Source organism: Syngnathus floridae, chromosome 13 (genome assembly GCF_059516105.1).
Source record: "Syngnathus floridae isolate MCC-2025c chromosome 13, RoL_Sflo_1.0, whole genome shotgun sequence".
Classification (NCBI taxonomy): Eukaryota; Metazoa; Chordata; class Actinopteri; order Syngnathiformes; family Syngnathidae; genus Syngnathus; species Syngnathus floridae.
Window position 1 is genome coordinate 14,403,067 of NC_142425.1, and position 25,767 is coordinate 14,428,833.

Below are 25,767 nucleotides of genomic sequence, written 5' to 3' on the forward strand. Positions count from 1 at the left end.
GTAGTATCATCAAATATTGTATTCAAAGCACCGCAGCCAAATGACACCCAAATGCCATGACTGATTTGCAGAGAGCCTTTCATCATTTTTTCTATTGTAAAATATGAATAACTAGGAATAATGTGATTGTCCATGATTGTCCTAGCTGGAGGCTCCTGGACAAGGCTTCTCTGACAGCCATCATTGGGCCTAATTTATACCCTGAGAAAGGCTTATGTCCAGCACATAAATTTCGTTGTGGTGCACACTCAGAAAAAGGGAAAGCCTATAAAGCAGCCAGGACACAGCCAGAAACACACAGAGTGGGAACAATGGCCGGCCAGCCATCACCAGCGAGGGGAGGAAGGGAGGGAGACCCAACAGCTGCCAAGCTCCAACATGCAGTCAGGTGCACGCACGCACGCACGCATGCACACACGCACATTAACACACATACACACACACACACACACGCTTTCTATTTCCTTCTGCTCTCATGCAGTTTTCTTTCTCTATGTCCAAGGCTTGAAAAAAGGGGGGCAACGAAGCAGATGTTCTGCCACTGCCTTCACAAAGGGTGCAAGTGACTGGTAGTCAGGGGGTGGGGGGGGACAGAAAAGACTTCCTCTTCTTTTCAAGCACTGTGTTTACAAGTGTGTTTTGCGTGATATCTCCTCATGAATGTGTTTTTTTTTTTTTTTTAATTTTCATTTCTCCTCGCTAGCAAAACATAGCAAGTAGGCTATTCCTGGCATACAAAGATTTCCAGCATAAAAATAGCATTAAATAAGTGTTATTTATCAGTCCACACCCTGCCGTGAATATATCCTGGAGTGCGGTGCAGTGGAGTCCAAAGGTTTGTGAAGGGAGCTCTTCAAACATGTGGTCTCTTTCCCCGCTCCTCCTCTTCCTCCTCCCCTCTAGCTCCTTTTTTTTTCTTCTTCTTCTTCTTCTTCTTTGCACAAAACACACTATCCAGCCTGCACCTGAAAATAAGTGCCCAGACAGGGTCTAGTCAGGCAGGCAGACGGAGCGAGTGAGGCGTCAGGGCCTCCATGTCTCCTGCAGTGTAATAACAGATGCTTATCGTGTTTTACTGAGCTAGTGATGGTTGGTTGGTTGGTTGGTTGTTGGTTGTTGGGTTAGGGCCAGTGGGGAGTTCAGGACGGGACACAGGGGCCCTGTCCACGCATAGCTTTGGCCATAAATGCCCTCGTTAGAAAGTTGGAGTAAATGAGCGCAATACGTGTGTGCGTGTATTTGCGTTGGAACAACAGGTCCACTGAGCGAGCGAGCGAGCGAGCCTTCCCTCACGCACAAGCCGCTTTTCAGCAGCTTGTCCTTTTGCACATTCCAGGTAAAGGCAACTGCAAACAAATGGCGGCTTAAGGTTCAAGTGAAGAATGTTTCATTCCGCTTCTCTGCTGCCTCAAGCCTGAGGTTGTGCTGCCAGCTTAGACAAGGGTTAGCCAGCCAGCCGGCCAGCCAGCCATCCGCAAGGTCAAACAAGAGGGGATTACTCAAGATACACTTGAGATCAAAGTGGCACTTTAATCATCGGTACCAATCCGTCTAGCAAGTGTGATGTTGATCATGAAGATGGAAACCAGCCACGAGCAAATGAGAACAACTGAACTCTGTGCGTAGCTTGTGCTATACATACGTATATATAGGAGATGTATAGTTATGCAATGAAAAATATGCCAGTATTAAAAACGTTGCATTATGTACAGAGCAACATTTAAAACGGTTTTAATCAAGTTTTTCGCCATCATCTTAATCAGTTGCTGTAGTATATTGTACAGTATGGCCGAGAGAGAGAGAGAGAGAGAGAGAGAGAGAGAGAGAGGGAGAGAGGGAGAGAGAGAGGGAGAGAGAGAGAGAGAGAGAGAGAGAGAGAGAGAGAGAGAGAGAGAGAGAGAGAGAGAGAGAGAGAGAGAGAGAGGGAGAGCGAGAGAGCGAGAGAGAGGTGCGGGCGAGTTTCGGCATGCAGGCTGCAGCCAGTGTGCGTTATGTGTCGGCGGCCGCCAGTGCAGCGGAGGTGACAGCACTGCACAGAATGGAGACGAGGCTCCAGCAGCAAGCCCAGATGGCTGCGGCGAGAAAGGAGCACTCAGTCGACACTTTACTTCTGGAGCCAACGTGTTGAAAGGAATTGAACCACATTTCGGGGGCAAAGGAAAGGAATGGCTGATCCTCTGCGGAGGACTTTACTAGCGAAACTCCGTGGGAAAAAAAACAAGAAGGGAGAGACGCTCGGCGCTGGATTGAGCTCCGCCACTGCCGCCGCTGCCGCCGCCACCGCGAATGAGGGCCGAGAAGGTAAAGAAAAAGTTTTGCAAATGCAGCGAGACCCGGTCGAGGCTCACCCGGTGGTAGTCACGCTATCAGGCATGGATTACGCCGCCGCAGCGGAGAGAATGAGCACGTACGAGAATTGTTTTGACGGCCCAGTGGCGCAAAGCACCGGGGTTGACTTGCTCCGGCTGAGTGCGTCAGCGGAGATAGCCGGCTCACGTCCGCCGTTGCTCAGCAGCGGGGGCACGGGCAGGCTTAATGGGCAGCTCCCGGGGGCAGGCTCACTTCACTTTGCCATTCCAGACGCTCATGCGGCCCACTGGGAGCACGCGTGCGATGACACCATCACCATGTCCTTCGGAGAAACAACGCCTGGCCGGAGGAGGAAGAAGAGGAAGAAATACTTCATCTCGGTCCCATGGCAATGCAGCGTGGGGGATTCAATTGGCTTCGGGGACAATTCCTATCATATTTATTCCTATGCACCAAGTGTGCACCGCACTACTTCTCAGTGCCAACCTCTTGTCCAAAAGGAGTCGGCAAGTGTCCTTGCTGTCAATACAGCACGTAAGGCCAACGAGCAAAGTTTGGACGCAGTCGATCCGGTCCCTGCTCAAACAGAAGAAACCTTCATTGAAATCCTCGAGTCCGCACGCTCGGGGGACTCCAGGGGCCGTCTGCAAAGCCCGGCCTTCTTCCCAACTGAGCTCCACTTATGCGACATTAGCGTGGCATCCGTGGTCAAGCGTCCTTTAGACAGCGAAGACGACGATTATTACGATAATGAAATCCTGCCTTTCTATGAAAGCAGACGCAAAAGCGCAGGCGACGGAGGAGACGTCATGACGCCGCCGCCACCGCCGCCGCCGCCTCAGATGGGTCAGGATGAAGGACAGGCTGACGAGAGTCGCGGCGCCCAGGAAACAGACAGGCTACGCAACCAGCTGAAAGAGGCTTATTACCTCCTGATCACCGCCATGAATGATATCCATTTGGAGCAGCAGGCGTCAAGCCAGCGTCACAGCACCTCCTCCTGCAGTAGCCGCTCCAGGGATAGTTTGTGCTCGGGGGCCAGAAACGTGGACAGCGACTCCTGGTCCTCTGGGGGCGCCCAGCAGGTGTCTGACACGGAGTCCTTGCTACTGTGTCTGGCCGGAGGAAACATCCAGTCAGGCCTCAAAAGCAGACTAAACAGTAAGAGCTTGCTCAATCTCAGCTCAACTCAGGTCAAAGCTACTTTAGTGCGCTCTGCTAGTGAGGGAGATATCAGGCGTCCACTTGGACCTTTGCAGCGCATCCATCCTCTCGGAAAGGGTCCGCACCTGATTTCAGAGCTAAGATCAGACGAGGACAGCGACGATGCTGAAGTTGGAAGAGCCCATGAGGCGCCGCCGCCGCCGCCTGTCTTCAACGCTGGCGACGATGAGCCTTTTCAAGCGGTCGGCGATGTTGTTGAAAGCGGCGGTTCGCTCGACAGCCTTACGGGTTCTTCGGACGGCAACCCGGAGGGATGGGCGCCTCCTGCTCACGATAACAAGCTAGCGCAGGGGGGCAACTTAGCCAACAAGGGCTACGGCGTGACGGTCAACAAGATGCAAGAGTGGATGCACAAAGGTCGCCTGTTGTCGTCTGAAATGAAGCAACGCATAGAAGGTCCCTGTCATCGGGCCAGCCCAACGGTAAAATCTCTCACGTCCCCTGCGAGCAAGACAGCGCAGCTTTCAGGTAGGATGGCCGAACGGCCCGGCCCGGTACGGCCCGGCACGGCACGGCGTGGAGTGGCCGCAACTCCCGTGGATCTCAAATCAAATCAGCCTCCTTCCTGTACGATTCCTATCGACTCCTAGAACAAACACTCCTGCCTCCATCCCTCCCTTGGCCTGGTGGCACTCCTCCTCTTGTGGATGCAAAGCAAAGGCAGCTCTTTGCTTTCGATTCTCTAACTGGTGGCGGGTTCTTCTTCCAACTAATGTAGTGGGCGCATTTTAACACTCAATTCATAGCACAGCCATTTTCCATGGGGTAGACCAGTAACAACTAACTCATTCTCACCGTTGGACTTTTTCTGATGTCGGTGATGGGATTTGCGTGCGACTGTGTGTGTGTGTGTGTGTGTGTCTGTGTGCGTGTGTGTGTGTGTGTGTGTCTGTGTGTGTGTGTGAGAATGCCATTTGGTTATGTACAAAAGTACAAAAGTGTGTTAGTTCAAAAGAGTGAAAACCTTTGTATCATGAAACTGTCCGCATTGGATTTAAACATCTTTGATTTTTATTTTATTTTTTTTCAGCAAATCTCTTGACTCTCAATGTATCCAAATCTCCAAAGGTTTATTTACTTTGTGAAGCGCACGTTTGGCTCAGCACGTGAGCCCTTGCAGAGCAAATAGTTGAGCTGCCTGTCTGCCTGTCTGCCTGTCTGCCTGCCTGTTGTTCACTTGTCAGTGATGTGTTGCTGGAAATAGATACGAGCAGAGGAAGGGTTGCCTCTGGCTCGGCCTATGCCGTTGGCTCACCAATCCAGAGTTTCCCAAAGATGTTCCCATCAATATTTCTCCGCCAGACCAAAAGTGACTCAAATAAATACTTGTATCTTTCCATATCAACTTCAATGAGGTGTACATACTGTAAACGGATGATCAAGAACACCCAAGACATTGCCAATGAGTGTGTGCGTGCACGCTGGCAATACTTGAAATCTTCATTTGTCTTCTTTTATTTCGTTGAATCTATATTCCCCAGCGTCTGCCCCTGAACATTTCCACAGCTGTGGCCAGAGGAATCCAAAGCAGACGAGGAGCCAGTGCACTAACTCTCTGCTCGAAGGGAAGGGAAAGGGGGTTGGGCTGTCATGTTGCCTTCCTCCCCAGTCATTAACTCAGGGCAGCTCCATGGTAACTTGCATTTAAAGGATTGAATTTTTGGGATGCCATTCCTGCTGTTTAACTTGTTTGCGTGGCGTCACTTTCACCCCATGAATGAACAATGTCTGCTTGCGCCAGGGATTCCAAATAACAATGACACCACAATGCACAACGCAACGCCGCCGCTTGTCACAATTGTTATATTTAGCTGGCGGAAACCACATTTGCTTTCTCAAATGTTGCTCGTCCGCCTGATGCGTTTGTACGCCTTTGTGGAGAAAGGCGGCTTCCGATATCGGAATGCTACGTTTGTGGAGAAAGCTGAGGCGTGGGGATTTTTGCCAGCACCCTTAATGAGCTAAGTGAGAGTAAATGCCTCCATTCTTTTTTTTTTTTGGGGTCAGTAAATAGGTCATCAGAGCGCCTTGTTTAGTACAGTCGTCCATTTTTTGGCCCTCAAGTATTGGATGCATTGAAGCAGGCTGCCAAGACACCACGGCACGGCGTGGACGTGTGACGTAAGGCCAAACAATCTCTGGCCTTTACTCAAATCGACTCATTAGCATATCAATGTTGATCAACAGGAATGTATGGCGATCCCCGTTTGAAAAGGAGCTCCAAAGGCTGTACACAACAGAAAAGGGAAGCTGGTGGGAAAGTGGATCAAGGAGAAAGCAAATCCGTCGTCACTTAGTAGGAGATTTCGATTGACAATCTAATTCGAGCGAGCTTTAGTGGCGTGGCAGCGCTACTACAGCTTTTTAATAGTACATCCAGGAAATAAGCTTTCCTCTGTTTTTAGCTCTCTCTCTCTCTCTCTCTCTCGCTCTCTCTCTCTCGCCAAAGCGTAAGAGTTGTCATCCCAGCGCCACCTCATCTGGCTTCCTCCCACACAGACACGCAAACCTTCTATTATTGTGCTCTGACCATCTGTTACCTTCAAGGAGTGTGAGATTTATGTAGGCTCACCGCAGAGAAGCAGCTTGTGCAGCTCTGTCATGCAAATGGACTTCAACTCGTTTGCTCCAAATAGAAAAAGAAGCAAGACAAAATAGTATGTCATCCATCAATCCATCATGGCTGCGTGCCTTTTCTTTCCCAACCCACCTTGTGCACCGGTTGCCACTTTGTCACATACATCAACTCAAATAAATGACAGCAAATCTTCATCCTAAGGTCCATCCATCCATCCATCCGTGGACTATTTTGAGACAGCTTTTGGGCTGCATCCGTGAGCTGTTGTCTGGAATGCTGCTCGTGTCAGCACACGTTGGTCTTCTTCCCAGTTATGAAAGACCCCTCAAAGTAGGCACGCTGACAACAACTCCACACAGAGGCATCCTCTTGTTCCAGCACGGCCGCTTGGACACGAGTGGAGGTGTGGCTTTTTTGCAAGCTTGACCAATCCTCTCACATGGAGTGGTTAGGGTTTTGTAACTCGAAAGCAGTTTTTGTTTCTTTCTTTCTTTCTTTCTTTCTTTCTTTCTTTCATTCAGGAAAAGGCTCAGCCCTCCCTCTTTTAGGCTCCGAAATGGCAGGAAAGCATGACCTTCCAACTCTCCTCATTTCTCATCTCGTCCATCACAAACATATTTGAAGGAGTCCGACACTAGAAGGCAGACGTAATGAATAATTCCATCGTGGGCTTTTTGACGCTTCTCATATTACTGAGGTGGAAAGAAGTTTGCCGACTGACAGCGGCCAACTCTTTGTTGTGTCATGTTGAGAAGCCATTTTGGTCTTTCTGTGCTTCAAGTCACAGATGTTTTCCAACCACACACTCTCCAAAGTACTCCGTGTGCTCCTTCCACCGGCAGCAACGCTGAATCGATCTCGAATAGCTCTGTGGATGACGACAGAGATGTGTTAGCGCTTTTGCCGTCCATCATTTGCTGGCAAATACAAAAAAAGCAAAAAGTTGCCTCATCAAAGAATGTGGAGGGTCTTGACAAAGACAAAAAGAGGCTTTTCAATGTTTCTGGTCTACAAGTCGGAGCAAGACACTTCCCTCAGCACCCTTCCTTCTTTCTTCCTTCCCTTTAACACACATATTTTTCCAATGATGGAAGCAGAAAGCAAAATCAAGTCTGCCCATCTGCTCTGGGCAAATCCTTCCACTTTCATATAGTACGTATATATTGAGCTACATTCCAATTGTCTGGTTATACATCCAACTATCATATCTTCATCTATTTGTGTACTTTGGTTTCATGATACAGATGTTTTCGTCAACATTACAGGGCATGGATTACATTTGAGTCAATCTGGATTAAGAGTGAATTTGAGATTGTTGAGCATAATCAAGCGCTCATCAGCAGCACGGCGATGTAGTGGCCAGCACGCCGTGTGAACGTGAGCGCTAATGCTTGTTTGTCTCTGTGTGCTCTGTGATTGCCTGGCGACCAATCCGGGGTGTAGAAAATGGATGGATGGATGGATGGGTGGATGGATGGATGGGTGGATGGATGGATGGATGGATGGATGGATGGACGGACGGACGACTATCCTGATTCATCAGGTTCAAATGTCTCCTGGCATGTGACGTAACCTTTGCATTCTCTAACCTCCTCCTTCTATTGCACATTCAGCAGCTCTCACTGAGAATGTCCCATGGCAAGAGGCTGCCAGGGCCAATGAGCTTTCGGCGTGGCGACCGCACCTCCACACCATCACAGTCGGCAAGAAGCGCAACTGGCTGCAGCAGAGCACCCTCGGAAACAACCATTGCACTAAGGATGAGCTGCAAGCTGGCAAGCCGGGAGCTGAGGAGGAGCTCGGCCTGGCCTACTCACAGCCACAGCAGCCGCCGCCGCCTCCGCCCAGTCCTTCTCCGGAGCAAATGACATGTTCAGGGGGGGCGCCGCCGGCTTCGCGGCCGGCCCACCTGCATCTACCCGAGGTTAATCTCCCAGCCTTGCCGTAATGGAGAACAGCTTCAAGAAATTCCTCATTTGCTTTGGTGGTTAAAGATAATAAGCTTGAGCTTGCTCTGAGCTTATGCCCGCTCACATCAGACTAGTGGAAGATCGAACGCTATTTCTCATTTGCTATTAGTCGAAAGTTACAGTACGTTTTACGTCATGCTTATTTTGCTTTTGCTTTGGCTCCTTTTTGAACGGAGGTGAGCGTGGACCCAGCAGAAGAGAACGATGCCGACGACGAAGGCGAGATCTGGTACAACCCCATTCCCGAGGATGACGAGCTGGAGGTGTCCAACAGAGCCTCCGTCCGACCGCTCGACAGCAACGGGAGGACCTTGGAGAGCGGCGGGCCGGACTCGCTCGGGGAAGGAAATGCTGCCCGTTGGACAGACAGACAGAAAGCTCAGGAGGAGGGAGGGCCCTGCACCAGCAAATCTGTTGGTAAGTCTGCAAAAGAAAAAAATCATGATGGAATGCCTTTACGGCCTCTAGTCCAACATTTTGAGGCTAGCGCTTTTGTTTGCTGCTGCTGCTACTGCTGCTGCATCACAGAGGGGAATCATTTCCATCGTCAAATCGATTGAAAATAAACTATGACCAAACCCCCGTCAAATGTGAAGTCAATTCCTTCCAAACGATCAAGGCGTGCCGAGTGAATGAAATGTTGCGAAAGCAAATTGTTAAGCTCTCCACAATGACAGGCAGCACACGACTCTTCGTCTCTTCCTAAGCTGGGCTCCTTTTTGCTCTTTCCTTCCTAACTTCCGACTTGTGCTTTCTGATGTGTCAACATGGTAGTTTGGAGCAAATGTTGAGCCAAGCTTGTCATTAGGACTTCACAAGACTTTTCTATGGCACGCAAACAGCCCTTTACTCGCTCAAGGCTGACTGAGTAGTTTGGGTGTGCTGAGCAAATGGAATACTAGCTTTGACTGCAACAAAGAGGAAAGAGTTTAGAAATCTGATTTGCTAACTGAAATGCAAGTTACTGGTCGTTGTGGGGCGACTGAGCCATTTTCTTGACTCGATTGCCCTTCTGACTTTTGGTGTGTCTTGCATGGTCCAGGAATTTTGCTTCTCTGGATTTGGGATCAAATCAAATGAGTCAAATCAACTCAACAAATCATGCCACACATGCCTACGCTGCACACTTTCATCAACACGGAAACTATTTGGTATTGTTTGTGTCACGCTTTTAGCGATTTGTTTGACCCACATGCAGGAGCCAGTCAGGAGTCCCAGATGGATGTGGAGTCTTTATTGAATGGCGTGAGGAAGCAATAGCGCTGGGGGTACGGAATCGGAGCTGCGATGGTGGAGCGCCAGCGCTTCGGTCTGAGCAGAGCGGAGCCGGTCGGAGAGCTGAAAGGCAACAACAAAGAGTCAGAGTTTGTGGAAAACAAGTCAGACCGGAGACTCAGCGTAGACTAACGAGTAGGGTGAACTTGGCTAGGTTAGGTTAGGTTAGGTTAGGCTAGGCTAATCGCTAGAGGCACAGCCATGGAGGAGCTCACATAGGCAGGCACTGAGCTGCTGGCAGCATGCTCCTTAAAAGCCTTCCAGCCTGATCAGCCACACCTGTGGGGAGCAGCCACACCCCCACTCTGCTCACGGCTGCCCCCTGTGGAAAAGAGAAAAAACCTCCCGGACCCTGACAGTTTGCATTTTCAGTCATGAAAACACAGTTGCTGTGTGAAGTCATTAGCAAAACATTTGCTAAACTTTTTCAAATGTCCCTTCATTATGTAAACAAAATCCACCTCTGTGTGAGTTTGTTGTGATAGCTTTTTTTTTTTTCTCCCCTCCTCCACATCCCTGGTTGTTTGCCAATATTCTTATTCATTCATTCCCCCCAAAAAAACAACCTTGCTATTTTTTGCCAAGCCTGGGGAGGATGTAGCATTGGGCCAACTGGAAGCTTTTCAGAACAGAGCATTGTGTTACACTGCAGTGCAGGACACTTTCCAGTGATTAATCAGATAAAGAGGCTTTGGGCTCACAGCGCCTGCCAAGGAACACACTCTTCTTTCATTTGTTGTTGCTAAATAAATCTGAATGATCTTTTCTATTCCACAAGGCCTTTGGAGTGACTGGTGGATAATTGATCTGTCAGCTATTTTTTTGAAGCAGACCTGAATGGCTTTTATGAATCCTCAGCGTCTGATTATTCAAAGGCTAATTTCAACAAGCCTTAAGTGTGCTTTTGTAAATCCCAGTCAATATCCCGAAAGAAACAATAGCAAGTGTAGGCAACATGGATTTGAATTGCAGTCATCTTCTGATACTATGTGAAAGTGTCACAGTAGTGCCTTTTACAGCGTCAACATCATGTCGATGCAATGTGCCGTACGGTAAGCACAGTAGAGAAACATTGCCTTTGACGTTTTTCCCGTCATCTGTGCAAATTCAAGCCAAGTCTGTTTGTGAACATGTGAGCAGAGCCGTAGTGTTGCTCTGCACTCACTTAAGACCATCCATCTAGTATGGGTCTTCTGCTTTTGATTCTTCAAGATTATCAGTGCGTTACACATTGGACAGGCCTTTCATCCATTGTGCACCAAAAAGTCGTCTGGTAAATGAATGAATGAAGAAGTGCAGATGTGCTCTCCGACGGCTCCGACAATCGCTTTGCTCCATTCAATGGGCTGCTTCTTTACCTCCTCAGCGGATGCACTCCAGACTCCTCGTGTTCTGCCTATTGACTGGCTTTTTGTCCATTTGAAAGCTCTCTTTGAAAATCATGTTTGATGGACTCAGTGAGCAAGCATGGTGCATTCCCAATCTCATCTTCTCTTTGCTGCCAGGTTGTGGAATCTCACTTGGCATGGGACCAGAGGTTTTTTTCTTTTCTCGGGTGCTGTTTTGCCGTCACTGTCTGCTGCATTCGAGATTGAACCCATGCTGCTAAAGTTACACCCGAGCTACAGTCTCAGAGTTAAAATCAAGAATCTGATCTTGGCGGACGACCGCATGCTTTGGCTGGGGGGGGGCGGGGAACAGTGGAGCAAAGTTGTAAGAACAACACTCCAGAGTAGATTCCATAGTCTGGTGTTAGATGGCAACTTCAGGTCATACATAGGCCAGATAAATATATTTATTTTTTCAATAGCCCTATTCGCAATAGTCGCCATGGGAAAGACGTAAGGCTCGCGAGTCAACGTGGCCGGATGATGCCTTACTTGGCGCTGTTTTGAGCTCCTTTCGTGAAATGTTTTTCACACGTGTAATGGCTGCGGGAATAATGTCATCCTTTGTATACGCAGCGACGTGCAAGGTAGTGGAAAACAAATTTGACCAGGCCGTCCGTGTGTGTGTGAAGGACCGACCCCTCCCTAGTTGTTGGATTTTCACCAGCCAGCGCATGTTCACCACAGCACAACACACCACACAGCACTGTTCACTTGTACATTCAGCAGCAGCAGCAGCAGCAGCAGCCGCAGCAGCAGCCGCACGGCCGGCCGGCCGGCTCTCCGGTTCAACATACACAAGTCTCAGTGCGTGGGTGGACAAGGGGCGTCTTTGTCCCCCAGCCCAACCCAGCCCTGCCCAGCCCAGCCCAACCCAACCCATCCCTTTCCTGCACCTCTGCCTCCCTCTCACTTGCGGGATCCAAAATATGACTCCAGGTTCCCTCTAAAAATAGAGCTAGTAAAATTGGCCCAGTCAAACTTGCCCTCTTCTTTCCTCTTTGCACCACACAACTAATGTTTATCATCATGTGATGTCATTTAAAAGGATGAATAAAATCATCCAATGCATTAGTTGATGAGGATCTTTTAACAGAAGGGAATGCTTAAAGCGATCAGAATCATTTAGGCCTTCTTCAGTGGATCCAAATGAGGTTAGTTCTAAAAGCAGTCGTCAAAGGACTTGCCAAGTCATGTGATGTGATACGCGCCTAATCCTGCACCTCCCATGCTGCGAGGTGGAAAGGTACATAACCGGGGAAACTCTGAATCCAGATAATCATGTGTTTTCCTTTCTAAGCTAATTGTCACCAAAATAATATGAGTGGGCAAATTCCAACATCATCTGAGTCTGCTTTCTTTTCCCTTGCAAGAAACGTGACATGGTATGGAGGGCAACATTTGACTTCTCATGACTTTCTCATTGCCTTTGTAGATGTTCCCGACGTTCCCAATAGTGTTGGATTCTCCCCTCCTTCCAGCCCAAACCCTACTAAGAAGAGCGGCTCCATCAACTGGTCATTCCCAGACAAGATCAAATCCCCCCGCACCGTCAGGAAACTTTCCATGAAGATGAAGAAGCTTCCAGAACTCAGCCGGAAACTCAGCGTCAAGGGTCAAAGCAGCGGCAATGGAGGTGCTCCTTCAGAGCCCAGGTCCCAATCACTTCGCGCTGCAGCTGCGGGGATTGAAGCCACTTGCCCTCAGCGATCGGCTGTATCTGGCGCCGGGCTCGCCAGCCGAAACGTGATCTCACGCTACCACTTGGACAGCAGCGTGTCCACGCAACACAACTTCGGTAAGAAGAAAAACAACGGCGGCGGCGGCGCCGCCGGCGGCGGCTCCAAATCCGCCAGTAAAGGTGGATATTTAAGCGACGGCGATTCACCGGAGCTGGTGGCCAAATCCGGGAAGCGCACTTCCGTCGAGGCCAAGGAATGCCGATATAATCACGCGGAAGGAGCGAGCGGAAGCTCCAAAGCAAACGGTAGCGATTTGGACATCGATGCTTTCCGCCATTACAGCTTCACGGAGCAGCCCAAATGCAGCCAGTACATCTCCGGACTGATGAGCCTGCACTTTTACGGCGCCGAGGACCTCAAACCGCCTCGCGTGGACTCTCGCGATGTCTACTGCGCCATTCAGGTGGACTCGGTCAATAAAGCACGGACGGCGCTCCTTACCTGTCGAACTACCTTCTTGGGTATGGACCACACCTTCAACATTGAGCTGGAGAACGCCCAGCATTTGAAGCTGGTGGTGTTCAGCTGGGAGCCCACTCCCAGGCGAAACCGTGTCTGCTGCCACGGCACGGTGGTCCTACCCGCGCTCTTCAGGGTGATACGCTCCCACCAGCTGGCGGTCAAGCTGGAACCCCGCGGGCTGATATACGTCAAGTTGAACCTGATGGAGCACTGGCAGAATTCCTTGGATGGAGGCGCAGATGGCGGCAGGGAGCACCAAGTCTTTGGCGTGGAGGCGTGGCGGGTGGTGGAGAGGGAAGACTCCGGACTCCTGGTGCCGCTGCTGATTAGCAAATGCATCAATGAGATTGAGAAGCGGGGTTGCCAGGTGAGTGAGTGAGTGAGTGAGTGAGTGAGTGAGTGAGTGAGTGAGTGAGTGAGTGAGTGAGTGAGTGAGTGAGTGAGTGAGTGAGTGAGTGAGTGAGTGAGTGAGTGAGTGAGTCAGCGTTGAAAATGCACTACCTTTCATTTCGGAGTACTGGGATCGATTCAAACATAAACGCATGACTCGTCCGTGTACAAGTAACATCAACTCACTTGGTGGCCATCTCCTCCGGGAGCAAGGAATAATAGCGGCATCCTCTATGGGTGCCGTGAGTGCTCTCTCTCCCCGCGGCGGCCATAAATGGCACAAGCATAGGATGGATGGAAAAAGGAGCCGCCTTTCATGTCCCAATGTCCTTGGCTCCTGGAGGCCACAAGAGAAAGCATTAAGAGTGCGGTCATGTGATGATGATGATGGAGTTTTTCCTAAATCATGTCCACCCCAGCACATAGGCAGCCAGCCTAAGTGTTTTGAAAGAGACGACAAGGTTTCTTCTAATTAGGACTCAGTGACAGTAATAGTGTTTGGCTATTGTTTGCAACATGCCAGGGGCAGCGAGTGCCTGCCTGCCTGCCTGCCTGCCTGCTTGGCCGCCTTGGGCCAACAGGCAAAGATGAAACCTCTCCTAAACATTAAAAGGCGGCCGAGCGACCCTGCCCTCGGCTATTTTTGCACTACTGGCAGCTGTAACGGTTCTTTATTTGATTTCCAAGGTACTACGTACTTACTGTTTTTGTTTACTGGTGTTTTTTGTCCGTTAGCGCAGAATAAGTCCGCCCCAATCTTTGGTCCCAATCAACTCATATGAGTGCACTTTGTTTTGGACAACTTGAAGAGAGTCATTCATCCTGCTTTGTCTAGGTTGATTGCGATTGGGCCCTGTTTTTGTCTCTCTCTGTTTTCATCCCTTTCCCTCTGCCCCCAGTTTGCTCCTGTCTTTCTTTAATGACTGAAAGATTGCATTGAGTCCGTATGCGTCAGAGATCAAGTAGTACTCGTGACAAGTAAAGGATAGGCAGCCCTTGGGCCATAGACAGACAGGGGCTTGACACCAGATCCCGTCGGAATCTGCACGTGGTGTCACTGAAACACGCAAGGAGTGAGTGCAGTGGGCTTTTCCTAATAATTGTGCAGCTCTTTGAAGCAAGCTGTTAGTGAGAGTCACTTTCAATCACATGACCTCAGGCGTCCACAAGCTTTTCAGATGCTGGATGATGGATGGATGGATCTTTTGAAAAGATCAAACTCTCAAGTGTCCATCGAATGATACTTTGAATATTTCTAGTCTTTCTGATTGATGTACGAGTGGGTCTGAGTTGGCGGAACGACGCATTCAAGAGCCTTAATAAAGTCAAGCATCCAGTTCACTCTTCCTTTGCGGTACTGCTAGTTGAGTCATTCAACTGATTTGAGACGAAACACAAATCCCTCTGATCCCATCATTGCTCTCAGCACCCGACCAAGAGTGCCCATGCTTGTTGCGGAAACCCGTTTTGGTCGACCAAACAGGCAGGCCTGCTGCGGCGGCGGCGGCGGCAAGGCCGGCCTTCCTTCCGTCCGTCCTTCCGTCCGTCCTTCCGTCCGTCCTTCCGTCCTTCCGTCCGTCCTTACTTCCGTCCGTCCGTCCATCCGTCCGTCCGTCCGTCCGTCCGTCCTTCCTCCCGTCCATCATGTTGCTGGGCAGCCGCAGCGTATGAAGTGCGAGCCCTCTTCCGCCAACAGCTGTTACCCGCCTGTGCTCCACTAAACAGCCTTTTTTGTGTGAATGGACTAGTTGTTCATTGTGCCCACTGACTTGTGTTTACTTGCACACAAAGCTAAATCCTCAGCTAATCTGTCCTTGTCTCTCCCACTCGTGTGAGATTTAAAAAAAGCAGTTCAGCTCGGAAATAGTTTGACCCGCTGAGACATTCTCGTGCTTCTACTATAGAGCCTGGAAAGAGCCGTGATATGGGTGTATCCTTTTTTTTTTTTTTTTTCCTTTTATGTGAAAGTGGGTCCAGCTCACCATTCACAGCCCACTGACTTAACACGTTGCTCGGGCAACCACACCAGTTGGTCAGCCATGCCACATACCAGACAGACACATGTAGGAGAAATGACGCTACGTCACAAGCCTGCCTTAATCCTAATAGGAGACCACTGGGCCTGCTTTCAGTATCAAATGTCAAAAGCTTCCAAACTTTGATTTGTATGAAATGCATCACGTTGAATCATTTAGTGTGTGCGTTTTGCTCCCCCACTGAAAGGCCAAAGTCTTTGAACGAGCTACCGGGACGAGACAGAACGGGATTGTTCAGGCTGTACTTTTGTTTGACGCGAGGGAGCGAGCGAGCGAGTGGCGGGCGTATGTTTACTTGCCCTCATTTCACATGTTTGCAGGTGGTGGGGCTGTACCGTCTTTGCGGCTCTGCAGCTGTAAAGAAGGAGCTACGAGAGGCCTTTGAGAGAGACAGTTATGCCGTGGGACTGTGTGAAAACACCTATCCTGACATCAACGTTATCACAGGTAAACAAGCAAGGAAGGAAGGAAGGAAGGAAGGAAGGGAAAGCAATGACATTGGCAATCGAAAAAAGCCTATCAAACACAGGCGAATCCTATTTTTCATTCATAAATATTCATTCTAAATTGGTAACAAGTAGTCAAAGTGGGTGCTTTGCTAATGAAGCACCTTGCCGTACCGATCCGGTGGCACAAATAAGAGACGTCTAGCTCCCCAAGACATGTCTGAACGATAGTGTGTTTGCACCAGATAGGTCAGCAAGTGTGTGTGTGTGTGGGGTGGGGGGGTCTCCACGAGTGTGTGATGTTTATTGTAAAAGCATTCCGCGAGTCAACAGAGCAGGAGGGAAGGGCCCACACACGCTCACTATCGGACTGTGCTGTACATTCTGGTCATTCCTTCTTTGGCAAGTTGCTACATGTTCTCCACTGTCCTTTCACGGGCACATTGAAGTCACTCACATCAGGACATTTTTGTTGTTGTTGTTGTTGTAGTATTTTGCACATTACTCCATGAATAGAAGTGGAAGAAGTAGAATAAGATGTCATTTCATCAAGTCATTGAATGCCAATTACCTTTCATTTAATGCTAGTCGATTTATAATGATCAGTGTTGGTAGTATATATATTTCCAATTTGAAATTGCAACTGTGGGATATATCCAAAAGCAGTGTCACTTGGATTGAGTGATGGCTGCTGCTGCTGCTCCTGCTGCTGCTGCTGCAGTGTGACAAATGGGGGAGTGGTGACTTTGTCATTATTTTCTGCCAACAAAAAGAGGAAGAGCGCATGGAACCCCCTGCCCCTGTTCATTTAGGAGCCTGTGTTGGTTTTAGGAAGAGGCCCCGCATAGGCGTTGTCCTATCATGTCAGCTTTGATCCGCATGCATTTGCATGGCAGGGCAAAAAACACACTTAACAGTTGAGCAAGTTTGAAAAAAAGGCCCAGCACCGGCGCAGCTTGTTGCTTTTTGCTCGCTGCCGACATTTGCTCTGTCAAGCCACTCGCGTATCGGGCTGAATGAGGGCAAGGGGGCAGCGACAAATGGCACCGCTACCAAGTTATCAACGGGTTTTTTTTTTTTCTGGGCGTATAAATAGCTTGTCATTTCGATTTCTGACTCCACTGTGAACTTAAGGAAGTTGCGCAAGCACAGGTACGAGCTGAGAGCACCGCTTCTCACACTGCTCATTTCAAAGCGGAGGATTAGTATCCAGGGGTCAGGGTTCAATCCAAAGCTTGCAAAACATGCTCAGTGCGTGGCCCGCCATTGTTTTCAATCCCATTCCAAAGCACCGCAAAAAACGATGAGCCCATTGCGGACAGTCGAGTCGACGGTGTGATATCTTCGGCACCGGCTTCAGGGTTATCCTTCCAACGGCGTTGCCTGTGCGCCGTTCAGAAGCTCGTAGCGGTGTTGGCGATAAATGGCGCTCTTTAATTTGCCCCATCTTTTCCATAGACTGCTCCCTTTCTTTACCCGCAGCCTGGGCCGTAGTCCGGCGAAGACACGGAAAGTCATTAACAAGTGGCTCCTTTGTTGCCGAACAAACACAGATGGTATTTGGCTCATGCATGAGGGATTAGCTGAACCCAGAGATTCAGGAAAACCCTTTAGAAAGCGCGCCAGGCTTGTTCGGGTGTGCCAAAAAAGTTCACAGCCTATGGATTTACCAACTCTGACCATAGTACACAAGGCCAAGGTTTGACGGAAGGTTTTTGGAGGGGATGGCGCAGAATGGGAAGACACAACAATGTGGACCGAGGAAGGGACACGCATCCATCCCCTCTGACACCAAAAGAAGCCTTCTGTGGGGGCGTGCACAATCGCAGGATGGAGAACAAACCCGTGTTTGTTCTCTAGCCGTGGTGTTGGCTACAGCACTGACGAGGGGACTGACCTTCAACTTTGTTTAAACAAGAGGTTAAAGGTCGCGCTGTGCATTTTAGGCCACCTTCAGAGTCCTGAAATTGTCTTGACCGGATGATAATGATTGTTACTGCGTGATTGTGTCAAGAGCGCAAAGGCAGGCCCAAGTGGCCAGGTAGTGACAACGGATGGATTCCATCTCCCCTGCGAACTAGCTTGTCCTTAAAAGTGATTTGTCTGCTCGGCTGAGAAAGGGAAGCACTTGTTGGGAAACACACCTGCTCACCCCTGAGTCCATGACCTTGACCTGCATTTGTGTGTGAGCAAGAGACTACTTGCATTATGTGTGTCAGGCATTAACAAGGCCTGAAACACCAAAGTACGAAGCGCGCACACACACACACACACTGACTCATAGCAGGCTAATGATTTATTCGTGCGGCTGTGTTCTCTTGGCACTCTTGTGTAACCACATTAACTGATTTGCCAATGGACAACCACAAGCAGGTTTGAATTTGCACACAAAATATTTGATCAGGATAACAGGAAGCCAAACAATGTCCACAAAGAATTTCAGTGTAATCTGTTGGAGGAATCTGTCCGTCTTCCCAGGCGAAGAAGAGAATGAATGTTTACGACTCCTTATCGCAGTTCTGCTCATAGCAGATTTCCGACCTAACGTGACGGAGATAACCCAAAACAGAAGCGTTGAAGAATGTTATTCGGGCTTGAAAAAAAAAACACAAACATGCCACAACTTCACCTGAATGCACTCATAAGACACCATGACCATGCAATTAGTGGGGCGGGGGGCACAAGTTGAAAGTACGTGTTTGCCTCAAGCCCTGTTAAAATTGGACTTGTCAGGATGCCCATCAACCTGACGACAGTACGCTTCTTTCAATGTGTTGTTTTTCTTCAACGCTCCAACTGGCTTCCTCGGGAATGCGTGATGTGTGTGTGTCTCAGAGTAAAGAGTTCCAGTTCAGATGATAGCAAATCACACACTTTGTCTTTATTACCTCTGCCAAGCCGTTTTTGTTCTTGCTCGTGACTTTGCTTGATTGTCTGTCTGTCTGTCAGCAAGCTTAGTCAAAAGCCACAAGGCAAATTTGCTGGAGTTGTACCAAATATAGGTATCTTGTGCCACTGCCAGCAACCTGCATCATTCCAGTACTTATCCACATGACGTGGCAACGATACTTCAGGGGCTTTGTGGAGACAGACAGTATTTTCGTGTAGCTGCTGGAGGCTGAAGCCGCCGCCGCCACACTTGCCAGGGGTTCATGCACCACAGAAATGGTTGTCTAGCAAGCCAAGGCAGTCCCCGTGGATGGAGCAGCTCACCAAGCTCGTTTATTCCCGCCAGGCGTATTAAAGGACTACCTACGAGAGCTGCCCTACCCTCTCATCACCAAGCAGCTGTACGAGGCCGTATTGGACTCCATGGCCACCAGACCTCTGAGGATGGGAGCAGCCGGTTGCGAGAACGACCGCGCCGACTCCGAACACACCGTGGGCCTGTTGGACATCCTTCCGGAAGTGGAGAGGGTGAGGAATATGTTGGCAGCCGTGGCTTTTTCTTCACTCCCGTCCATTTTTGTACTATTGGGTTCCAATGGGACAATCTCGCATTTTGCCCTCAAACTTGCACACGGCTATCCAACTGCACCAGACTTGACTGGTCTCGTTCTCTGCGCCAGATGACGTTGCGGAAACTTCTTGACCACCTGAAGTTGGTGGCGTCCTACCAGGAAGTGAACAAGATGACGTGCCAGAACCTGGCCGTGTGTTTTGGCCCCGTGTTGCTCAGCCAACGTCAGGAAGCATCTTGTCACTCCAACCGCGTCTTCATCGACTCCGAGGAACTAGCCAGCGCGCTGCACTTCAAGAAGCACATTGAAGTCTTGCACTACTTGCTGCAGCTCTGGCCAGGTAACGAGCTCACGGCGACATATCCTTCCTTGTGTCTGTGAATAATAGTAGTGTAGCATTTGTTTCTCTCCACAATGTTTCATCCATCACGCATTGTCATCTAAACCATTGCGCAAAAGTGCCTTTACAGCGAACGCAGACTACTTTCCTTGACCAAATTATCGGGGGCGAGGCACGCCCCAATGAGCAGAAACATGCTAGACTAGACTTGCGCTGGCACAAGAATGAAGTTCTGCCCAATGCATGAGCATCAAATCGACCAAAACATGACCCACAGTGTGTCTAATTCTTTTTGTCGTGTGTTTACTTTTGCAGTAAAGTGGAATGTCAATCAATAGCACAGGGAGGGCAGAAGAACACTGGTGACTGACTTGCTGTGCAAGCAACACAGTCAAGTGCATTCAGGGCATAGGATTTGTTGGAACTTGCAAATACAAGCTGCACCGTTTCGTCATCTGTAGCGTTTTGTTATGATCACAAGAAGCCAAAATCACAATTCCATTTGGATTTATTGCCCAGCAACACAGCATGATTACGTTTGTATTGTTTTCTACTGGAGTAAGAAATTGCATTTGCGTGGATTCATCTGATGTGATGGATGAAGGCTATTTGCTCGTTTTCTCCTCTCCAGTGGTGGACCTCCCTCATCAGCCCTCCTCCCCTGAAGGCCCGGACTCACTGACAACGGTCCCTCCCCTGCGGCGGAGAAAAGAGCGGCCGCAGGTGCTGAACCTCACCGAAGCGGGGATGGCGGGGGTTCTGCGGCCCAAAGCGGGACGCCTGGACAGCCCGAGCAACCGCTACGCCGGCGACTGGAGCGGCTGCGGCGACAGCTACTTCCCCGCCGAGACGCCTCTGCTCCCTCACGGCAAAGAAGAGGCCGATTACGACGACGTGCCCTCGGAGGACACGGACGGAGACGAGGGCCTTGCAAAGCCTGACCGTGCCGACGCCGCCGTGCGGGAGCTCCCCGGCCCTGACGAGCACTTGCAGACTATGAGCGAGGAGGAGGAGGAACAGCCAGACAAGATAGATGAAGACGAGGCAAAGCAGGATAAGAACGAGGGTTCCGGCGACAGGCGGCCGTCGGAGGAGAAGGAAAGCGCGTGTGAGCACATCTTGCCTCGGCACCTGCGCAAGGAGCACGCGTACCAGGCTTACATGAAGATCCAGGACATCAGCCCTGTGCTGAGCAACAGGGTGAACCTGAGAGACCTTCAGGAGAGCATAGACACTCTCATAGGGAACCTCGAAAGAGAACTCAATAAGAACAAGATCAACGTGGGGTACTAACCATTTGAGCTTTATGACATCCAAACGGGGACAAGTCACATTTCTTTCCCATAGACATTCATTCGTTCATTCATTCCTTGCTGTTTTTTTTGCTTTGTCCTTGGTCTGGATGTTGTTCTTTGGGCTCCAGTTTGGCGCTCCACGTCGTTGCTTTTCTTCTTATGAGAAGAACCCATTGGCCCCTCCGGGGTTTCACAGGTGCCTTAATTGTGTGAAGGTGGTTCACCACATGCAAAATCCACACGCAGCATCCTCTCCATGCTAGGAAGACTTGGATGCTACCCCACTACGTTTGAAAGAATAAGCTAGGTACGGTCGCGTCTGACCAAAGTGGTATTGTGTGCGCACGCATCCAGTTCATTCAACGGATTTGTTTCAAAGTCAAACCTCCCGCAGATATTTTTTCCTGGCAGGCTTCTGTCCGGCGCAACATTTGCAATGGAGCGCTTCGGCATCTAGGAAAGAATTTGAGAAACATTAGAACTTGCATGAAATATTTCTTTCCAACCAAAATAGGCAATTAGGTGATTGAAAATGTGCTGAACAAACAAGTAGCGAGAAGAGATCATCATCATCATTTTACCCATTGGAGACGTGTGCTCAAGCCCACCATTAGTGGGCTGCCCAGACCTTTTTGCGGGTGTCCTTGCGTTTCATGGAAGAAAAAGACAATTCCAAATGTTACAAATGATACCTTCAGCATAAAATGCTCATGTTACCAGCGTACCATGATGCAGGCCCATCCATAAGTTCTATTCATTGCACTCTCCTAAACGAAGCATATATCAAACATCAGTGAAGCAAACGGAAACATTGCAATGTCAGGAAGGATTGGAGCCAGGGCGACCGAATGCAGCTTGAACAAGACTAAAATTCTGACCGTGAACCTCCAGACAGACAGACAGACAGACAGACAGAGGGAAAAGCAGACGACAAGAGCAAGAACACCAGGCGCAAACAAGAAGTGAAAACAACAGCAGACAGCGACAAGAAGGAATGCACGGGCGGGCAGGGTTTAAATACACAAGGTAACAAGAGGGAGCAGGTGACAGACATTACGGTGACGAAGGGGTGCGGCTGAGGGAAGTCGCCGCCCGAGCGTGCTCTGGCACGGGCGTGACATGCAAGGCGGTTTCCATTCCTTTTTATTTGCCCAACATTCCCCCAAACCTGAAGTGGTTTGTTCACAATGTATGAGAGCTCCTCACTAAGCAAGATGACACAGATGAGTGTTATGTTCTCATGGCGACACTGTGATTGAAATCATTCCAATTTGGATGAGGCCAATGCACTCACAAAGCAGTCTATGCTTTTATTTGTCATTGTGCTTCATTCGATTCAAGTAGTCTCTGTGTGCACTAACTAGAGAGCTTCATCTCATGCAAATAAAAGACAGTAAGTCGAGGTCTTGTGGTACAGGGTTCACAATGGCAGATACCATGATTTTGGGGGGAAACGTTGCTTAGTATAGAGCCACTACAAATAAGCAGTCTTGCTAAAATTGCAATTCAAAGCGACATTTTGATCAGCAAAGTGTCGATGAATCCATTGGTCGGACAATATACGTATACTACTGCTAAGTTCAGCGTCATCCCATCATCACCTTGGCAGTCTTGTTGTATGCTGTACTGCCATACAGTCAGGCCCATGAACAAATTGGAAATGAATCAAATCCCCATTGATTGCCTAGTATTGATTGAGTCCAATTCACCACAATTGATGTCGAATTCCTTGCCAACAGTTGTGTGAGCAGCAGCATCCAAGTCTCTATAGCAAGAAGTGATTGTGTTTGCAGATGGAGAGATACGTATAATATACGTATGAATGTCAAACGATTGTTTGCGCTTGGTCTTCTCTCAGCTCCCTAGCAAAATGGTGAGTCAGCTAAATGTGAAACAACAACAACTCAGCTGCCAAAGTAGACAATGGATTTTTTTAGTCATCCACTCATGAATTGAGAACATCGTCATCAGTATTTAACCTATACATAGATACGTATGTATAGAGTAATATAAATGTATTTGGAGTACATTCTTGTGTGTGTATTTATATGCTTCTGACCTCATAGTGTTGTTGACTTTTACAAATATGTAGTCGTTGCTTTTCTCCCCCGGGAGGCTCCCTGTTCTTCATGTGCTGGACTCATGGTACAAGTTGAGCTGTACAATGTATGATAAAGCTGTTCTTTTTCTTAGCTTGTGTATATGAGATTGTCTTTGGTGGACTGAGCTGTGTTCAGCATTGGAGGTGTTGGGATCTTTTTTAAGGTACTGAACGGTCGCATGGTCAAAAGCTTTACTGACGTGAAATGAGGCCATTTCGAATCGGCCGCCTATTTATGTGTCAAAAGACTATTTTCTGAAGAGAAAATGCATACCCAAATGAAAGAGAATATTACTTTGCATTGATCCTGACGCATGTACGATCATAATAAAGTATATCATTTGATGTGCTGTGCGTCAAATCTGTATGACATTGTTGCATGTAAATTCAAAAATAGAAACAATGGAGGCAGCCTTTCTCAAGGTTCATTGCATTTTCTTCATCTCTTTGGAGATAAAGCGTGATGGCCCAGCCGGCCTTGTGTGATGTGTAGATCAACAAGTCATTGAATTGCCCTTGTGGGAATCTCCCCAAATTGTTTTCTTGCTTGCTTCAGGTCAGGGACATTCCCAGCATGCAGCTGAAAAATAGTGTCCTGCTCTTTCAGCACCTCTTCAACAAATATAGACCTTTATGAGCCACATTTGTACCAATCGATCTCTCCTAAACTATTGATAAGAGCTTTCCATCTGTACTTGAGCTGCAAAAAAAGGTCAATTAGTCAGTGTAGTTGAATCTTCTCAGTGAGGTGTTACAATCTCTCATGACAGTTAGCATGACAAGTCAGACGCACGCCTGAGGCTTCTCAGAACTCGAATGGTTTTTTTTTTGAATCTCTGTTGACAGTTAACACTTCTCTGGAACAACCATACATTTGAGGGGAAGAATGTGCTCACTCACCTGTCCACAACAATCGATTTTATGATATCCTCAGCCACATAAGTAAGTCATTTTGAACTACCTTGAGAAAAATATTCCTACAGTCCTGGAGCCAACGATGTGACAGCTTCAAATGGACAAGTATCATTTGAACAGAATTGGAAAACATGTCCCTTCCACCTTGATATCTATGGATTGCTAGTCAACGTGAAGTGAATGAAATCTAAAATGGGAGAGCGTGAAAATCCTTGAAAGCCACCTGCATGTGAAAGCAGATCTTCTTCCTCACTCTCTTCTCTGTTCCCTTAATCTGTGTTGACCTTTAGGTTGATATCACCACGGCCGCAAGTCAAGCAGCCAAGCGCGCGCACACCATGGCCTTTGTTTGCAACTTTACAGGGAGGGAGGGAGGGAGGGAGGGCTTCATGACGAGAGAGCAACTTCTGGCCCAGCGACGGGATGAGAAAATACAAAAGATCATTTTGGTGCTGTTGACATTTTTGAGTTTCACTTAACATTGACTAATAGGAGGTAGGTCATGTATCCATGTGCCAGTATTTATGGACCTCCACTAAACAGTCCTATGACACTCTTTTCTATCAAGTTGCGTGATTCCAAAACACATGAGCAAATAACCCAATGACGTTGTTTTGGCCAATAGACTACGTGAACTACATTCAAGGAAGAGGCGTGCTCCCTGGCTGGGGTCAGATGATTTTCTCCAAAGCGCATTAGTCACTCATCTCATTTGAACGGAGAGAGCTGTGTTACCTGAATTGCCAGAAGGCTCTCCTCTATTCAGTGACCCTGCACAAATTCCATGCATGCAGTGTCCTTCAAGAGGCAAGCTATTAAACACATTTGCTAGATAAAAAGCTCTCTGATGTGTCTTTTGAGGCTCTTTTGTTTGCCAGCCTCCACTTTGCTGTACTTGGCAAGGCTTCTGAGGGCTTCGGCACACATCTCTTGACGCACTGTGGACAGATTGGCCACTGTGAGGAGAGAGGAGAAGATGAGCGCAGGGCAAGGAGGTGAAAATGAAGGCGAGAGAGAGAGAAGAGAGGAGCGGCAGCTCAGATCCTCGCTCTTTGCTCCCACCTCTTGGCTCCATTGGCCTGTCACTCACAACAGTTTCATTTTTAATGAAAGGTTAATCCCTCCCAAGATGGCCGGTCACCCATCCTGCAATCTCCCGCCCTTCAAGGCGGGAGATTGCAGGATGAGGCTTTGCTCCGCTTGAAAGATAGGAAAAATGGGAAACGTGAGCCTACAAAGAAGCCGCGTGGTGGGCCTCTCGTGTTTGATACATTTGCAGGTGGCTTCTTCACCAGCACCCCGACCCCCCTTCCTTCCAAATTCTGATCCATTCGGCGAAAAGCCGAGAACGCCATATGAACAACTTTGTTCTCCGGTGCGTGTGCGTGCGTGTCTGCTGCAAGTGGTGTTGATTTGCAGAAGGCACATTCCTGAGCAAGCTGGGAAGAAAGTGAGAGAGAGATGGGGCCCTTCTCTTCCCTTCCCTTCCCTTCCCTAAAGGTTGAGGAGGGGACAAGTGAAGAGCAGAGGCCCCCTTTGATCAGCAGTCCCAGATGGATGTGGAGTCTTTATTGAAGGGCGTGAGGAAGCAATAGCGCTGGGGGTACGGAGTCGGAGCGGCGATGGTGGAGCGCCAGCGCTTCGGTCTGAGCAGAGCGGAGCCGGTCGGAGGTCCGAGAGCTGGAAGGCAACAACAAAGAGTCAGAGTTTGTGGAAAACAAGTCAGACCGGAGACTCAGCGTAGACTAACGAGTAGGGTTGACTTGGCTAGGCTAATTGCTAGAGGCACAGCCATGGAGGAGCTCACATAGGCAGGCACTGAGCTGCTGGCAGC

General features: G+C 48.9%; 1 protein-coding gene and 1 long non-coding RNA gene across 5 annotated transcripts; one reads left to right on the forward strand and one right to left on the reverse strand.

The window, feature by feature from the left end:
- Positions 1 to 1,961: 1,961 nt before the first annotated feature.
- On the forward strand, positions 1,962 to 23,363 carry syde2 (synapse defective 1, Rho GTPase, homolog 2 (C. elegans)). 4 transcript variants are annotated; one of them, XM_088395205.1, is made up of 8 exons: positions 1,962 to 4,002; positions 7,726 to 8,036; positions 8,259 to 8,499; positions 12,181 to 13,316; positions 15,696 to 15,822; positions 19,057 to 19,238; positions 19,391 to 19,622; positions 20,254 to 23,363. In XM_088395205.1, the coding sequence occupies exons 1-8, from the start codon at positions 2,166 to 2,168 to the stop codon at positions 20,913 to 20,915; spliced, it is 4,728 nt and encodes a 1,575-aa protein (XP_088251331.1). In that variant the 5' UTR covers positions 1,962 to 2,165; the 3' UTR covers positions 20,916 to 23,363. The 4 variants fall into 4 exon arrangements, with proteins under 4 accessions (XP_088251331.1, XP_088251332.1, XP_088251333.1 ...); XM_088395206.1 differs by having other exon boundaries at positions 7,729 to 8,036; XM_088395207.1 differs by having other exon boundaries at positions 1,964 to 2,301.
- LOC148389107 (uncharacterized) lies at positions 7,255 to 9,704 on the reverse strand. The gene is made up of 2 exons (XR_015862333.1): positions 9,275 to 9,704; positions 7,255 to 8,505 (listed from the first exon to the last, which is right to left on the reverse strand). It is a non-coding gene; the product is annotated as an uncharacterized LOC148389107 (long non-coding RNA).
- Positions 23,364 to 25,767: the final 2,404 nt, after the last annotated feature.

Coding starts and splice junctions, on each gene's coding strand:
- syde2 (XM_088395205.1), top strand. CDS start 2,166: ATGGCTGATCCTCTGCGGAGGACTTTACTAGCGAAACTCCGTGGGAAA. Junction 8,037..8,258: donor CCCACCTGCATCTACCCGAG/GTTAATCTCCCA, acceptor TTTTGAACGGAG/GTGAGCGTGGACCCAGCAGA. Junction 19,239..19,390: donor TCCTTCCGGAAGTGGAGAGG/GTGAGGAATATG, acceptor TCTCTGCGCCAG/ATGACGTTGCGGAAACTTCT.